This window comes from Symphodus melops, assembly GCF_947650265.1.
Source record: "Symphodus melops genome assembly, chromosome: 10".
NCBI lineage: Eukaryota > Metazoa > Chordata > Actinopteri > Labriformes > Labridae > Symphodus > Symphodus melops.
This window is the reverse complement of record NC_136700.1, coordinates 11,025,814-11,044,269: the sequence shown is the minus strand read 5'-3', so window position 1 is coordinate 11,044,269 and position 18,456 is coordinate 11,025,814. Positions and strand designations below refer to the sequence as shown.

Here is an 18,456-nt window from a genome sequence, read left to right as displayed (position 1 = left end):
GTCCATGTCAGTGTGGCAGATAGTCCCTCCCACCACCCACAGGAAAACAAATTACTGTAATGCTTTACATCACTAAATATAAACAACTGCACACAGGGAGATGCACTACAGCATGTGCACATACCAACTTGCTATTACTTCACCCACACAGTATACAAATATGCCTCCTCTTATGTAGATGACAGTGCAGATGCCCAGTGCAGAGTGTAAAGTGGCGAAAAAGAGACACTAACCACACCTTCCACCACCACCACCACCATCATCATCACCACCCCACCTCCCCAACACCTCCATACTCTCACTTTACTCTCTGCAGTGCATCATGCCTGGTAGCAGCAGCTATAAAACTCACAGAAATGCACAGAGATGGGCTTTGTTTGGTTGCCAATTTACCACAATGGGCCTGTCATGCAAATATGCCCACACTCACATGCTCCGTAGAAGCCAGCAGAGTCCACATGTTACACAGATTGCCCGGAGTTGTGCTCTCATTCACTAAGCCTGCCTTCACACTGATTTTCAACACACATTATATCAACATTCTGGCTGCTGTATGTTTCTATACAAATATCCATTAAGTTTTTAGTTCAAGAGTACAAGAGGATAAAAAAAACACATTAAAATCACTAATAGCTGTTCCACAGAGGGGATTTGGAAATTGTTTTATCTCAAATTATTTTGCTTGCTCATATAAATTGTGAATTTTTTCTTTACCCTTTACATTTCTTGTCATACAGAGCTTAAGTGTGCATTGCAAGTTTGTAAAAGTGGAGTCAATGGTGTCCTGAAGTTTTAGTTGAACTGCTCTTTAAACAGCAAATTCTGTTATCGTGCATTAAAGGTCACATACTGTGCAACATACACTTAACCAAGTTTTTCTAACACTAATATGTGTCCCTCAATTATGAGACAAATCCATCGTCTCAGTCTTTTGCCTGCTCCACTTTTCAGAAAATGTGTGCTCAAACAGGCGGTTTAGAGATTCTTTGTGACATCACAAAGGGGAGTAACCCCTCCACCAGGTGAGTGACGCTCCATCAGATAGGTGTTGTCTTTGTTCTGACCTCTGAGTCTGCATTCTCACTAAAACAACAGGGCATGGTGCGAGAAAGCCCACGCCATACTCCCCTTTCCAGAGAAGGGTGTGGTTAAACACACATCACTTGGATTTAAAGCTACAGACACAGAAACAATGTATTCCTAGTAGAACTGAAAGAGAGGGGCTTGAGGGCATGATGAAATACAGGATTGGAGTGGATTTGGAGGAAAACACTTCACAGACTTGTTTTGGGTAGCTCTAAGACTTATTTTAACTTTTTGAAAAGGAGTATAATGTGACCTTTAAAAGTTTAATAATCCTAATTTACTGCAGCTTCCCTTTATAGTTTGCCAACCCATCAACTAATTTATGTGTGTTAAAACACAGCAGATGGAGCACACTTTTTTTTTTACATTTGCACTGACAAAGCTATTCATTTGATACTGGTTCAGTGAAGACAAAATAAAACTGTCTCTTCTTTTTATTTTGAGAACAGTTTCCTTGTGCTTCATTTCCTTTAATACAGAAAGAGAGGTAGAATGACTTTAAGCAAAACACCCAAGGCATCTTTCAGCAAATGAGGCGGTGAGTGTTGAATAAGTGATGAGGACCTCACACTTCCAAGGAAGGAAATGAAGGGGTTGACACAGCCCCTGTGGTTTGCAGCATGTGAATGAGCTCGTGCTCAGCTCCCAGGTCTCTTGTCCTCGTGTTTAGAGTTTGTTAAAAGAATGAATAAATCACACAATGAGCTGGGAGAATAAAACTCTACAAGTGTTACCTCCTTGGAAGAATCTAAAACTCTTTTCATTTTCTGTTACTACCTATCTGTTCTCAGTCTCTATTGATGAATCACATCATTCTTAATTTATCTTGGAACTAAAATAAATGACAGACTCGTTAATGCATCATTTCATATTTCTTTCTTTTTTTTTGTAAGGTTTATTTTTGGGCTTTTTTAGCCTACAGTGGATAGGATCAGAATTGGGGGCGCCATTTCTGACTTATGAGTCTGGGAGGTTAGTTTGTACCTCTTAAAGGCCCATTATGATCACTCCGTGTTGATGAAGTCTGTGGCCACTGTGAGATCGTTTTCACAGGAGGTCTATTCAAACATTATTGCATATAATAGCGGCAGCTCAGGCTATATAAACAGAAATGTAGTATATGCCAGGAAAAAGGCAGGGTTTGTGGTCCCTGTCCCAAACCTCGACAAGCTGGGCAAAAATCTCTGAACTAAACGAGTTGTTGAACCAGTACAGTAGATGTTGTTGAATCCTGTGATGCTCTGCTGGTGTCGATTTGGATGGAGACAGTGAGAAACATTTGCCTATTGATATTTTTATTATTTATATTTACTTATTTACTATCAGTTCTATTCAAACTTTCCTGGACCCCTCATAGCTTCTTCTACTACTACGCCCAGGTAGGGTGGGAAGGGCGGACTCAACAAACTTTTCAACTGGTTTGACTACTACTACTGCTGCTATGCTGCGACTGTTGTGTGATGAGTCCACCAGGAAAGCTGGGTTAATTATTTTGTGACTGCAATTGGCCTGTGTCAGGATTTGAGAGGTCGCAAACCGAAACTGCCTCTTCTAACAGCGTTCTTGCTTTGCCTTGAGTTTGTAATGTATATTTAAAACAACCAACCTAATAAACGGGCCAAGGAGGGAAAAGCCCCGTTTCAGAACACATTCACTATCAATCCAGTCTCACCTTAAATTAAAAAGACAACGCATAACATAAAAGGGTTGAAGGTCAGTTTCTGTTTTGAATATTGTAAAGGACTTATTGCACCCACTAAATGATAACACTAACATTACATTTTTCAGCATGTTCACCTTGTGTCTTCCTGCCTGTGTGACCAGGGTTATTCTTTGTGTGAGTCTGAACCTCTGCAAAGGATGACATCATTGGGGTGTATAGGGCAGTGTGCTGCCATCATTTGTTCAGCTAATATTTTCCAGATGTACAGCTTTAGTCTCTGTAATCCTTCAGTGACTACGAAAAGAAACTAAAAGAGAACAACGCAGCGGTTATTGTTTCAATTGTACCCCAACATTTGCAGGAGTTTGAGCATGTGTGCATATGTGCATGTTGAATACACATGTATTTTTACTTTTTACACAAAAGAAAAACAAAACATTTTACTGACTTGAAATACCTCAGCCAACTAGGCCAAGTAGGAAACCACAGTCCATTAAAACGTGTGCACACTGCCTTGTAAGCAGTTAGCTGGGCTTTAGTCAGGTTCCCTGTAGAGCCGCAGGCTGACTCACGGCTGCCCTGTTTGATGTGGAGCAGCGCTCCGCTGAGTTTACTTGGGAAAACACTCTCCTGTTCCCATGGTAACCACAACAGGAAGGATGCTGTCATTCATTGGTGCTGGGCTCTCAGAAAACTACGGGTTGGCCTCGGGGCTTTCACAGAACCACAAAAGGAACACAGGGTCAACCTCTTTTTGAGTGCCTCACCCCCCCTGCAGAAGAAAAAATCTGGAAATTGGTCTGGTTGCTGGAGAGATGCCATATCACTTCCTGGGCACTGCCGAGGTGCCCTTGAGCTGGCACCAAATCCCCCGTCCGACCAGCTCAGGAGCACCTGCTGGGGTCCGCTCCCTCATTCTGACATCTCTCCATTGGTAGATGTCCATAGGATCCTGCTTGTGCATGTGTACTGTATATATCAGCCTATGTGTATGTCGCATTTTTCACAGAGTGTAAAAACCCAATGTCCCTTTGGGGATCAATAAAGTAAATCTTCTTCTTCTTCTAACCTCACTAAGCAGCTCATATTCAGTGCTTCTCTAAAATGCTGTAAGAATTGGAGTACAGTCATAAAACAACAAAAAAAATCTCTCAGAAATCACGTTATTACTAAGATATCAACATGCAAACAGTATCAGAAATGTATTTCAAACAAGTTTTTATGCAAACGTTGTCGATGCAAAATGCAGTGGTGTGGTTACTGAAGTGCTAATTTACGAGTCAATGCTGTCTCTAACTCATCCTGATGTGCTGTTCTCAGAAAAACCTCAGCCTGCACATGTACACCACCACAGCACACCGTCACATGCACAAACAGGAAGACAGACAATGTCTGAACTGAGCATATTTATAACCTGAAGCACTGAGCCGCTAGAAATGTATTTTATGCCTTATTCAAATAGAGATCAACATTGTCTTCATAAAATCTACCATATACTCTACAGTGTTTTATGGGTGAGATTGCAGATGGGTTTTTGTCTGGCAGGTTTCAAGGCCTTGATTGTTTCATCAAAGATATTTAGAAGTGTCAAGTATTTTGTATATAGTTACTGTAGATTGATTTGCAGGGAATTCAGCCACCATTGAGAAGATAAAGGGAAAATGAAAGTTTAAAAAAAATTGGACTTCAGGGGCTTTCCTGCATCTGACTCACTTTTGTATTGAATGTGTTGCTCTTCCAAGTACTTGTTTCTTGTCCAGTTTCTCTTCTCTTACTCTCTAACACGTTAGCGAAGTTTTGCACTGATGTCTTTTTTTGTCGGTGACGTGACCTAAAAGGGGAAATTGGATGTTCTTGCTAGTGATATTTGCTTTCTGATATAAAATAAGTATCAAAATCTTTCATTTACTCAATGTGCTTTGCAATCTTGGGTAGTGAACCTGAACACAGACTGTGAGGAATGCGTTGACACAGTTTTATCTGGCCCTGAGTCCTGCTCCTTCCCGGAGGACGCAACAGGAAGAAGAAGTGAGTTCAGAGCCACAGCACACTGCCGATGCCATCTAGTGCTGAGAGCTCCACACAGCACGCCTAGCAGATGATGAGAGACGGCCTCAGTCTCCACACCTCTTCCTGCCACGTCTTTAATGAGTGACCTGCAGGAGGCGCCCTGTGCCAGAGATGCTATCTGTTCCTCTGGCAGCTGGTTTGTTTAGAAAAGGAAGCTATTAAAATGTCTTTAACTTAGGACCAAACTCCTGAGGCAGGAGGGATGTAGGGAGGAGGGAGCATGAGAGGGGTGATGAGGTGGAGAATATGGGAGAGAGGAAGTTAGTGAGAAAATTCATTCACCTACCTCAAATAACCCCATGCCTATTTTTACAACCACAAATTTAAGATATGACGCTAGCTCAAATCAAACCATATCAAAAACTGTTTTCATATAGACCTAGCCCTTCAATTAGGTAATTTCTTCTTTTTTATCAACTAAAATTGCAGGAAACTCCTGCACACTGCCTAAATTGCACAAGTGTCAATGCTTTGGCTCCCAAAACATTGCCAACCTCTTTGTGCAATATTCGATGATTCTCTCTTTTTTACCTCTTGAGGCCGCTTTCAGACACAAGATATGTAGATCTTTAAAAGCTTTGGTGCTTTTTAAGTCACGTAAAGCTTGACACTGGAGAAGTTTGAAAAGGTAAGGAATGAACTGGAAATGAATTAAAAAACGTATCTCTTAAATGATAACAAAATGTATGTCTTCATGTTGGCATGTTTGTGCCAACATGTATTTTTTTCATTTGCATCACGTTTCCATCGTTGTACTTTCTTTTCTTTTTTTTAAGTTTTTGGACAGAATTGGTATTGTTGCTGAAGTTGCATGACATTTCTGCCATCGTAATTGCTAAGTGCAGTGAAGCGTGTTTCCCTTTGTCTGTTGTCATACATTTGAAACACAGCTTTGATCGTATGCGGTAAACATCCCAGACATTGATTCATCTTGTGTCATAGTGTTGATTGGTAAGCACAACTATTAATTGAATGTTATTTGAAGTGTTTTATTCAGTTATTCACCATACAGTCTTGTTTGCTATATTTTACATTAACAGATTTGTTTTCATGTTTTTTTTTTTTTTTTTTTATGGCAAAGTAAATCACATCCACAAATACACATTGTAGCTACAGGGCTAGACAGATAAACTGTGCTGTTGTATTTCTGTTAATGTTCCTTCTTCTTCTCTGTAAAATGTTATGGTGGAATCAGTATCAACAATCAGACAAACACTCGTACCAATAGCTTTCTACCGATCTGTTCGTGCAGAAATATGAACCTGCGGACTCTGATGTTCAAAAATGACTTGCATCATTGGAGAGAAACCTGTTCTGTTAGACACGAGAAAAAAAAGAGAAGAGTGGTGTCATTTACTCAAATTCAGCAGACACACACTCAGCTACTGTACTGTCACAGAGCTGGTGCCTCATTAATTCACTCTCCCACGTGGCATCACTCCACATCTTTCCTGCCCCCCCACCCCACCCACCCCCACTCCCCCCCCCCCTCTTGTCCAGGCACTGTGTCAGGACTCAGCAGGCCAGCATGGACGACTGAGGTCACCAGCTTCTTACACCCTGCAATAGATACTTGCTATAAAATCCATCACTCTGTAAATACAAGTAGCAGATTAAATATATATATATATTTATATATATATTATATAGATTTTCTGTCCAAAGAGAGGCACATCAATTAGAGACAAAAGAAGACAGACAAAAAAAAGCTTTTGCCAGTATTAACCCTTAGATCTAAAAACTTAAAATTACTGGAAAGAGCAGTGCAGCGACATAATAAAAAAACATTCCTCTGCAGCAGTTTAGATTGCTCTCTCAGCACTGCCATGAATTTGTTGCTTTCATTTTAAACAGCCGTTGTGTTTTCTGCCAAGGTAGTAGCAGTGTCTTCAGTCAATATGAAAATTCATTGACTGCTTTTGGAGGGCCACGTCAAACTCTGAAACAAAAGGAAATACTGCAAATTCTCCTCTTCTTCTTTCGCTGCATGTCTGAGCCTCTGACATTCTGTAAATGTAACTGTTCCTTCAACAATCAACCCAGATGATTTCTGTTTCCTGTAATTCTCTGCGCTGAGGTTCATCCTTACTCTGAACCCCGCTGTATTCTTACAAAGTCATGCCCAGGGCGATGTTTACTTTGATGCAGACGTGCCAGAAACACATATCTGCACGATGGGTGTACACTTATGAACAATCATATCATCCTCATTCCAGCCTGGGTGAAAGATAAATCATGATCCCTTATGCCATCCCACAATCCACACCCTCAAAGTACAGAAAAGGCCCACTAGAATGCCTGGTTTGCAATAAATCATTCAGTCATAACGCCTACATGACACCTACACAAAGCCTACATGTAACCTCTGTGTAACCTCCACACCAGCACTCACTATCTACCAGACGCCCACTCAGCACAGCTCCCCTCTCCCAGAGGTCCCAGTTTAGACGAAGGACGCAGCTGTTCTGAACACTTTTCCTCATGCGTTTTAATATGCAGTATCATCTCCTTTCCCCCCCATCCCCCCAAAAAATCCCTCCTCTGTTTCCCTTTCTGCATGGTGACCCCCACCATACCCTATTATTTCTTTTGCAGATCTCCTTTCAGCTCTTTGCTGACGTCTAAGGCACACATAATTGATGTATACACTCACACAGATTTAGAGTCAGACGTACAGTGAGCTGTTACAGATACATAGAGAGGTTTTAAATCCACAAGGGTGACGGACAATTATGGGTCTAAGTAACGTATTTTCACTTTTCCTGTCTCCACTTTATCACTTTATTTTGGCTTCTTTTCCTGCTGATTAAGCAGAATAGCAATGAGTAGCATTGTACAAGTTTTCAAAATAACATAGGACCCCTGCCAGACAGCTAGATACTCACCTTTAACCCAAGGTGTGCAAGCCCTCCATTTGCACATTTTCCAACCTTTGTGTATTTAAACAAAAAATAAACATTTGTCAACATTTGGAATCAAGACCAAAGATGTATTTAATGTTAGGCTGTACACCAAATGTACATTTTTTAAGGACATTTTGATATGAGGAAAAAATAATGTGCCCATTTCAAGTGGCCAGACAAGGAACTGCAGCTCTTGGCAACTCCATGTATGCTTCAGATAGTCAGATCTAAATGTTGGGGTTCAGTTTACAAACCCTTATTAAAATAAATAAGTACATTTAGTTCTCTGATTTTTTTTGTTGTTGTTGTTTTTTTATGTAATTTGATTCATTCAGTAAATTGTAAAGCTGTTCTATAAAAGGCGTGACACAGATGATGTATCAGTTTATCAGCAGTAAAAATCTATCATTACATCAAGACTTTCACCAAAGGATGAATCGCTTAAGTTTGATCAACAATAACATTTAATTCGGACAAATCCTTCACAATAAAAGTCCCTGTGTATAATGTTGTGGAATCGCTTTAAATTTGAAAGAGCCATATTAGGAAATGTTGGGAGTTGTTTTTTTTCTAGCTGCAGCAATTTAACACAACTCTGCAGGAAAGAACCACAACATACAGAGAAGTGAACACACGGTGACTTACACAGGGGTCTAAAGCGGAGAAATGAGTTGAGTATCCAAAGCATTCATAGGATCCATTTTCATACTATAACATGATATTATTGTGTTGCTACACGGTTTTTTTTAGGTCACATCACCTGCCACTAGTACGCATTTTTGAGCCCTTTTACCAAAGGTAACACATTATATAGAAGTGGAATGATGTGCTCTCTTTTTGAGTGGGTGGCCAGCAGACAGGAAAGTATCTTTTATTGTATTCGTGTTAACGGATTGTATAACAGGAGGGACTTTTAATAAGGGCTGCTTGTCTCTGTCTCTTTCTGTTTAGGAAGTCAGACCTGATCAGACGGGATTATTGGTGGGTTAGCCGGGGAGATCAAAGCTAGCAGTGAACAGTTGGGCAGGCAGAGCAGAAAGAGACAAAGAGCCTAAGAGGATTCAACCACGCAACACAAATTCTCTTTCAAGATCTATGCACTTGGAGGGCGGCATGACACACTTTCTTTACATCCAGCCAATTTGTTGCCTAATTATATATAACTCCTGTTCTGTCTCACCCAATCTTGCCAGTGGAGAGAGAGTTAATGAGGGAAAGTTTACATCACATCTAACTTGCCACACAAAGTGGACGAGTGTGTGTGTGTGTGTGAATTCGACGGGGCGAGGGCAGCGGGGCCACAAGGTCGGACGGTAATGGCAGCAGCATATTCAGGCCTCCTACTCTGGAATGCAGAGTGAAGGAGAGACACAACACTCCAATTCACTCGCAGAGAGCCGCTGAACTATTCTTAGGACAGTATGTGATGTAGACCCCCCCCAGGCCCCCCCCCTCCTCCCGTCCCTCGGGGGGCTCTGCAAGTAGTCGAGATGGACGAGTGGACATGGTGTCTATTAAGGTACAGGGCAGGGGAGTGAGGCTTTAGAGGAAGAAAAAAAAAAAGCAAGAGGATAAAAAGTTAAGCTCCACCGAGGCAAAGCTATGTCAGTTCGGTGTGAATGGAGCAGTTCACTGTGTCGATGTGAAGCCCCTGTAAAGAGCCTTTTGTAAACGTACAGCGGCACAATGCGTAGAGCCCCCCCCCCCCCCCGGGGACTCTCTCCTCCTCTCATGTGACCTCTCACAAACAATCACATACAGACAGCAGACGTAATTCTTTGGAAACAGAAGTTTTATCTTTTAATGCAAGTCAACAACTGGCGGAGTGACTCTACAAGGTTACATCGACTGCAAGAAAGAGAATCAGTCACTTTCTGTGCTGTCACAGCCAGCACACACGCCAGTGAGATCACTGCAGCGCCACACAAGAGTTCAAACAGAAGGGGGATTCAGCAGGAGACAGCGTCACCAGTGACAGGCTCAGCTTTTTTTTTCTCTTCTTCTTCTTTGTTTTCTCCTCTCTTTTGCTTTTATTTCTCGCCCCTGTGTGAATGAGTCATTTAGAGGATGGGGGTGCAGACCAACACCAAGGCCCTGGCAGTGCACGGTCCTACTGTTATCAGGCAAACATGGCTGAGTTGTCTGCAGCTCAGTCATAGCAAATGTCAAAGAGCTATTCATCTTCTCTGATCCCTTTTTCTATTCTCTAGGATTTACACACACACACACACACACACACACACACACACACACACACACACACACACACACACACAGGAGTGACACCAGAAGCATTCACACTCAGTGACAAAGACTGAAACCTGAGGAGCATGTAATCCAGTTGATTCAAACGGAGGATGAGGGAAAAGAGGAACTGTAAACAATTAGAGGATTCTTGTAGAGATGGAGAAAGCAAAACAAGAAAAAAAAAAGATATGCAGGCTGGGGGGAGTTTAAGAAGAGGAGGGGGAGACGAAGATTGGGAGGTTTGAGAAGAGAATAAATATGTATCACCCTGCTGAAGAAATCTTCACAGTTATATGTGTACACACACACACACACACACACACACACTTGGGTTGCACTGCACAACAAAGACTACAGAAGTGCACAGCATGGTTTTGCAGTAAACGCTGCATGTGGCGTGTGTTCAGAAACACAAAATAAGAGAAAAGAGAGAGAGAGAGAGAGAGAGAGAGAGAGAGAGAGAGAGAGAGAGAGAGAGAGAGAGAGAGAGAGAGAAGCCCTGCATCCTGTCCCACAGTGTCAGGGTGTAAACAAAAATTCACAATCTGGTTTGACACATTTCGAGTGTAAGATATGAAAAGATGCAAACTGAGGCAAAGAGAGGAGACGCAGCCTGAAGTGAGTCAGTCACTCGTGACACATGCAACTGATTCTGACCAGTACCAGACAGTTCTGGGCAGCTGTGCTAGCGTAGCTTCAGTTTAACAATGGCTGACCACAATAATATAGATAATATATAATACACACAAACAAACACACACACACACACACACACACACACACACACACACAGCATGCAGATGGCCTCTATTATAATCAATTTCTTGATTTCAAGATTAAAGATGGTAAGGAAAATTAAGTTCACAATCATACTGGTCAATCTTAACATGATTCCTGATCTTATTCAGAGATTCGTTAGATGTGCTGTCACTCTTAAATTGGTAGTAAAACAAACTGGAATCTGTACGACACACACTAACGATAATATCAATATGACAGTGATTTGCAGTAATGTATATACTGCAAGACAATCACATACTGCTGAGTCACAATATCTGAATAACTGAAGACTTTAAAATGCCCCATAAAAAAGGTCAAGGCCAATATTAGTTTACGCTGTGCACAGCCTAAACATGTTCTCAGGTGCGCACGGTTGCAGTGCACGATTTTGCACTTCCTCGTAGGCTTCATTTTTTTCAACACCGGAGGTTGCCTCTTGATTCAAACTTGTTTCTGACTGAGAAGAGGTGTCACAGCGTTTATCTCGACATTGCAGTGTTAAAAACCAAAGCTCTCTCACTGTTGATGCTTCTACAATCTTAATGTGGTCTGATTTCCAAAACTGATACTAAAGGAAGAGAGAAACTGTTTTGGCAGACCCTGAAAATGTCGACTCTGTTTGTGAAGTGAAGCAGCCAATCGACAACAGCATATGCACCTAATAAAGAAACCCCCTTTATGAATAGTTTTAAGCATGTAATCTAAGAATTCTATGAGTGCACTCAAACAGGAAACCATAAACGCTCATAAGACAAAACATTGTACATTGGTGCATGAACGTACAAGAGGAAAATGTCAGGTCAATGTATCATTAAGAACACAAACACAGAAGTGTTTCTAACAGGACAAGTTATCTGCAGCCTATAGGCTCATTGCGAACTCCTCTGGGAGCTGAGACCGATCTACCCTCACCCTTCCTCCCTTATTTACTTCCTGGTCCCCCCCCCCCCCCCTTTTCTGTTTTCGCTCTCTGAACTGATAAGGCTGTTGATGTCTGACCAAATTATGAGCTTGGTTCTTGCTTCAGCTACACTCTGGTCCTACCTTGCCCTGTCCAGATCTAATGAGAAACAAGTGACAGCAAAGATCAGAATCGAAAAATTCAGTCTGCATGCTGTTAAGGATTGTCATCGGTCAAAATGAAAAGAATAACTGTGACGTCAGAGGTTACCCACAACAGCAAAGTTGATTATAAAGCCTAATGTAGTGTGGGAAAAGAGGTGCAGCAGATGAGATGAAATGAGAAATACAAGAGGGGGACAAAAGTGAAAATATGCAGAGAGAGAGATAGGAGCACTTCCTGTTAGAATTCCATCCTAATTGACCTTTCTCTGTTGCCGTGGTAACAGAGAGAGCCGTGAGGAGAGTTGGCTAATTATTACAGCTAATCTAACCAGCATTTCTCCTGTGGGAGAATTGGTTTGCTGCATTATAAGTTTGACTAACTTGCATGAGATGGGCATATTAGTTGAGGGTTTTTTTTCCTGCCAACATCTGATTAGACAACAACCTTCTTCTTGAAACTGAGCAGCGCACTGTGATCAAATTAACCCTGACTCAAGCAAGCAAGCACGAACCAATGTGCATGCTACAAGATTTACACACAGGCCCGTTTGCACACTATTCATGCTGGACAGTTCAGCCATCATAAACAGTCCAACCCTGGCAGTGCGCATGATGTGAGAGAACTCGAGTCAGACTGACAGCATGTCTCCAAACCACCCCTCTGCACCCGCAACATATCACTGGGGCATGCTGGGAAAACCTAAACACCCCCCCCTCCTTACTCACCCCAGTTGCGACCCCACACTGTCTGACACACATTTCAGCTCCAGACAGACAGACAGACATGCCTAGAAGAGATATTTTACTAGAAAAGCAGACACATAGCCATAGACCATGGCTTGAATAAGCCCAGAAGACAAAGAAATAAAGGCTGCTGTACATGCAGGTTAAGACAAAGCAGAGAGAATTAAGCTAACGAAATGAGACAGGATAAAACACAGTCCAATCTCCAGAGAGAGGAGAAGAGAAGAAAGCAGATCTGAAATATCAAATTCTCTTTCTTTGTTTTTTTTTCCCATAAAGTGTGAAGTGGTATGAGATTTCTTTTAATGGTATAAAGCTGAAAATTGAGAAAAAAAAAGATGAGAAATAAAAGGTATTTATTTATATTTGTATTTTGTATTTTATTTAAGAACATTCAGTGTTTAAAATGAACACATACACTGATTGCACTCAGATGGCTTGTACAGGAAAGCATGAGCATGCACATAGAAAGAATGGAGGTGAACCAGTGTTTTAAAAAAACAAACAACGCTAAAAAGTTTCTGCACATTTAAGCTCATTAACTATAAACCACATAACTTTAATTCAGTCAGCCAGTTTCCAAATGTGCTTTGTTTTCAAAGATTGGATCTTTCCCTTGCATGTAATCATTTGGAATGTAACGTGATTGTTTTGTTGCAGAGGTGAGAAAAATACTCAAAAATAATTAAAGTTTCATTGAAATAATACTCTGAATGATCATTTTGTTAACAGACGAGATTTGTGACAATAGTGTCTCTAATCATAATGTTATTATCTTAATGTTGATTTATTGTGTTAAATGTTCTATTTACAATACAAATGAAGGGCATTCCTCAGAGAACTCAAAGTTCTGATGAGCATTTTAACATTTTCCTAACCTTTAACCTCGGCAGCAATCTATAACCAGGAAGTGTAGAAATCAATGAATTGACAAGATGATTGGCAGATTCCTCCACATTCGAAAGCAGCATGGATAAGCCAAAAAAAAAACAACAACCTTGCAATCATAGAAGTTAATCTTTATTCATGCCTTGAAATGCGGTTACAAACAGCAGCACCAATAATAATGTGACTAGGAGCAAATAAGTGCAATCAGTAAAAAACAACAACGATATAATGGTTATAAAACTACATTCCTTCACTTTATAGGATTGCAGGACCATATCTCTGATTGGAAAACAAATTCCCAGCTAAAGCCTGGAAACTTGGGTTAAATAGCCAATATGTAATCAGGCATTAAGCTAGTACCATAAGGGCACTGAGGATGCCAAGTGCAAGGGGTGGCGTTATCTGGTGCCAAAGAGCAGAAAGGACCGATCTGATCCCGCACCAAACATTAGGATATGGTGTGGAAAATGCAAGAGCATGCAGATGGCCTCCAGCAAACAGGACGGGAGATTGCATACAGGCCTCACTGTGCTAATGGGCAAATAAACCCTAAGCTGCAGAGGGGTGCCAGGGTGGGCAAGTTTGCCCCTGTCTCTGGCTGTGTGGTGAGTGTTGCTGGCATCCTCCAGGCATGGCATGACATGTGGTTCATCCCAGCAGGCAGCCGGAGTCACAACAAGAAAGACACTTGTGTCTACATCGGCTGCTCACTTTTGCTGGGAGGCAAAATGAACACAGTTATTCTTGAGCCAATAATAAGCAGTGATATGTCTCAATGTGAATTTTCTGCAACCCTTTAAGCATGAGCTCTCCTCTTGCCTCTGTGTTTTACATTTAACGTCTTTGAATATCAATGTGTATGGAAAAGGCACCATGTTGACTGACGCAACAAACTAATAAAAAGAAAACCTCAACCAACGTTACATCCTTCATTCTTGGATCGTCTACCCTTCCAAGCTGCATGTATTTCTGAGGACGGGTGGGCTGACCACTGTGAGAAACAGTGAAGGAGTCAGAGAGCTATGATTGCTTTCACAGAGCACTTCATCACAGGAGAAATGCAGCTCTCACCGGGGGGATTTACCAGGTATCATGTATGCTCTAAACTCTGGAAAACACAAGCACACGCTTCAGAAACGGAAGTAACCCGACCGTGCAGAGCAGCGGGGCCGAAGAGAACAGTGTCTGAACTTTACCATAGAAAACTAATTTTTAAAGCATTAAAAGATGGGGAGTAAAAGTCAATGGAGGGGGGGATTATCTGAATGAGAAAAAAAAACTGGTCACTTTGAAAAAGAGAGAGGGGTCAATGGGAGACAGAGAAAGAGGCCTACGCTTCATTGAGTTCTGTGCCATAGGGCCTGATTCTGCTGACCTGGTTTCTTTTACCAACAAAGGCCATGCATTAACACATTCACAAAAAAACGTACATACACACAAATGCTCACAACGCCTATGGACATTTACACGCCCACTTGACCTAAGCCTGTGCACACATTTACACACATGCTTACTCTGCTCTATACAGCTTAGCCCTCTCGCTTAATATCCTCATTCCTACATTCTCTATCTTCACAGACCTGTTACTTAGAATTGAATATAACCTCTGTCTTGCAATTTGGGTTTTCTTTTTTTTGGGGGGGGGGGGGGGGGGGGGGGGGGGGGGTTTGCAAGTTCTGGTGAATGTCAAAGTAACAGACATGGTTTCCATTACAGTTCACACGCTCAGAGAAACGCAACTTCACACTTTGTCATTAAGCGGTTAGTTGTTCTGGTAAATTCTGCAGAGTTGTGATTATGGGCGATACGAGCCAACTGTCTGCCATCACCAAACAGGGTGTTTGAAAAATGTTTCTAAGTATAACTGATTGTCTAAAAAGAATGTAATTCATGGTGTTAATGGTTGGAGTTGAGGGAAGGTACTTGAGTTCCATCTATTTGTTTCTGTGTATGACTTCTTTTTTGTAATTAGTCACTTTCTTGTAATTCCTGTGCTTTAAGAAACCAGCAAGCTCAATGTGTGACCTGCTGAAGGGCTTTAAGGCAAGGCCGTGATGCTCAGTGAGCTGTTGCAGCAGTGCAACATGTGTATCCGTGTACTAAATGATACCAACACAAGGTGACCCACAAGTCAATTTCTACATCCAACAAGGGAATCAATAACACTACTGTGTTGAACTCCATTTGACAAATGCATATTGTCAGTAAACCTTAGCTCTTAGGGCTTTGTTTTTTTTCTGTCCTTCTTAGCTGACAAAGCGCTTTTAGATTATTTTTTTCTGCGAGAGATAGATGTGAAAAAAAAAAAAAAGATTTTCTCCTTTGGACTTTTTTAATCCAATTTGCCATGCCTTAAAAGATTTACGTTAGTATTTTCCCTCTTTATTCTAATCAATTCTCACTATGCTCTGTTATGGCTGTGTCCCACTGACACACTAAAACACCCGAGTGAAGAGGATGTAGCAGCAAATAGACTGGAGTGGAGTGACCTTTCTCTATGCTAATCTCTACAGAATGGACACGCAAACACACACATTCACACAAGCAAAGGTAGAGGATTTGTCCTTTGCTGTATGAATGAATAGGACATCATCACAACACAAATCCGTCTCCTTGTGTGTGTGTGTGTGTGTGAGAGAGAGAGGGTGGCTGCTTTCCCCCCTCTAGATTCCCCCTCCTCCCACTATCTTATGTGTCAATCAGAGCCTCTTATTATACAGACTGACACACCCACGAGAGCATCATTTCACAATTCACGACATTTAAACAGCATGATAACAGAATTAGTCGTAAATCAAACCCTGTGCTCGAATTTTTCTCCCTCTCTGCTCCTCCCTCCATCTTTTTTTCCTGCTGTTTGTTCACCGCTGTGCAGATGCAAACCGCTGCCCGAGTCATGCCGCATCCCACTATCATACTACAACCACCAGACCGCTATTTAACTGCATTTCATTCACTTCAGCCCAGACACACTGGAATAAACTCCAACCCACATGGGGATATGATAGGCTCTGCTACTTTACAGCCACATAACAAGCCAATAAGCGTGTTATTTTTCTTTATGGTAAAACATGGTGGAATTCATCGTCTCCTCAGCATTTTTTTCCAGTATTAAACGTGTTGAACTGTTCTCTTCTGCAGGATCAATGGGCACGTACACTGAACAGCACCGCTGCAACTGTGCAATTTCAGCTCATCCATTGCAAGGAAAGATGCAACATGAATGTCAATGTCAGCTGCAGTGGTACGGATGATAGCGATCCTAATTCATTCCAGATGTAAAGCTTTGAACCCACACAACAGCGAATATGAGGGAAAAAAAACTTGGGCCCACAGGTGGTGATGCATTTTTTTTTTTTTTTTACTATCACCGTGTTTTTCTAGTTTTCTTCTTTTTTTTTCCATAATTCATCCGGCTCCACTCACCGTCACTGCAGAGTGCCTGACTGCATTGCACGCTGTCTGCCGGATCTCCGCCGCGCTCCCCGGTTTCAGAAGGTTCTTGGTGAATCTCCGGGTCGATTCGGCTGCCATCTCCTCATCTGAGCGGTCCCCCCGGTATTTTACCCACAATTCAGCCTGCTGCTTTTCCTGCTGCAGTCAGTCAGATCCTGGTCCTCCTCGCTCCTAACATGAGCCGACCGAGCTGTGTTTACACACACACACATACACGCACTCACACAAACCACGTGCACACACGCACAAACGCATCACGCACACACACACTTTCCGCCCATACACGCAAAGCAAGGAGTGTGGAGATGCCTGCGCGCAATAAGTCCTATCAAACCTGACACAATCAAAAGCACTTCATCCGGTTATGACTTTAAAAATAAAAGTACTCTTTATAACTCGTACAAGGTGGAATATTGACAAAGAGCTGTGCTTTTATTTTAAAAGGATAACTCATCAATTGCAGTGTAGGCTATGTTTACTATTTCTGGTTACTTTAACCAGAGAAAATAGTGTTTTTCTTTTATTCACTAATTACTAACATACATTTTTAGCCTCTCCGATGTGGGTCCAAATGTGTTTGCAGCCTTCAGATGGCCTACATCCAGTATTCAACAGTAGTCTAATAGGCTAAACTGCTGACATTGATTTGACCACGGTGATTCAGGCTACACTGTATACATAATGTATCTCAAGGGGAGCTCTGAAATGTCAACTATACTCATCAACAGTCCGGTCACGACCAAGACAGAGTGGAGCAGCATGTACAGTGAGGTTACAGGATGAGGGGGGAAAATATGCCAACAGCGACGCGTGGTGGTAAAGAAGGGTTATGACATGTTAGCCCATAGAACCAATTGAACCCCCTCGAACCATTTGTACCTGACCTTTCCGTCATGTATTTCATGAATGTAATGCTTTTATAGACATGCTATCATGAAGCCTGGGGATATGTTATGACGATGACGCTCTATAAATGCTGTTTTGCTCCTAAAAGGACCATAAATCAAATCATACATATAGGCCATACTTTTTTTTATCATCGTTCACATAGTCAAAATGTTTTTATGGTGCTCTGCTTCCCTCTTGTGTACATTATGCAGCTCTGCAGCAAAAAGGTGGACGTTAGAAGATATCTGTCATTAAAACATCAAGGAGAAAGTCATTCATTCTATTTGAGATATGCTGAGTTGAAATGCACACACATGCACCCAGGACAGGACAATCACTGATGGAGGAGGATGCAGTTTGTGAACCGGTACCTCTCCATATGAATATACAGACTTAGTCTATTGGTCCTCACCCAGGGACTTGAACCAACGACCCTCGGGTTTTAAGTGTATAACAAATAATCAAGAACTTATAATTAGTTGTCACCAACAATAAAATGGCATAATGTATGTTAATTTGCAGGTCTCTTCCTTGTTTGCGATCATTTACTTAAAAAGGTGAAACAGCGCCCCCTCTGGTGTAGTTCTCGCTGATTCTTTTGACGACCAGCTGACACCATTTAAAGCTTGTAATAAATGAAGTGAAGCGACGGACAGTTGTCCAAGC

The 18,456-nt window shown here is 41.7% G+C and overlaps 1 protein-coding gene across 3 annotated transcripts in view; it reads right to left on the bottom strand.

The window, feature by feature from the left end:
• The window catches only part of dock10 (dedicator of cytokinesis 10), a 59,275-nt gene extending 42,014 nt beyond the window's left edge, over window positions 1-17,261 (bottom strand). For all 3 annotated transcript variants that reach the window (XM_079354942.1, XM_079354947.1, XM_079354939.1), the window contains exon 1: window positions 16,873-17,261. In XM_079354942.1, the coding sequence (XP_079211068.1) occupies window positions 16,873-16,980 (108 nt within the window). In that variant the 5' untranslated portion in view covers window positions 16,981-17,261. The remainder of the gene's footprint in view (window positions 1-16,872) is intronic.
• Window positions 17,262-18,456: the final 1,195 nt, after the last annotated feature.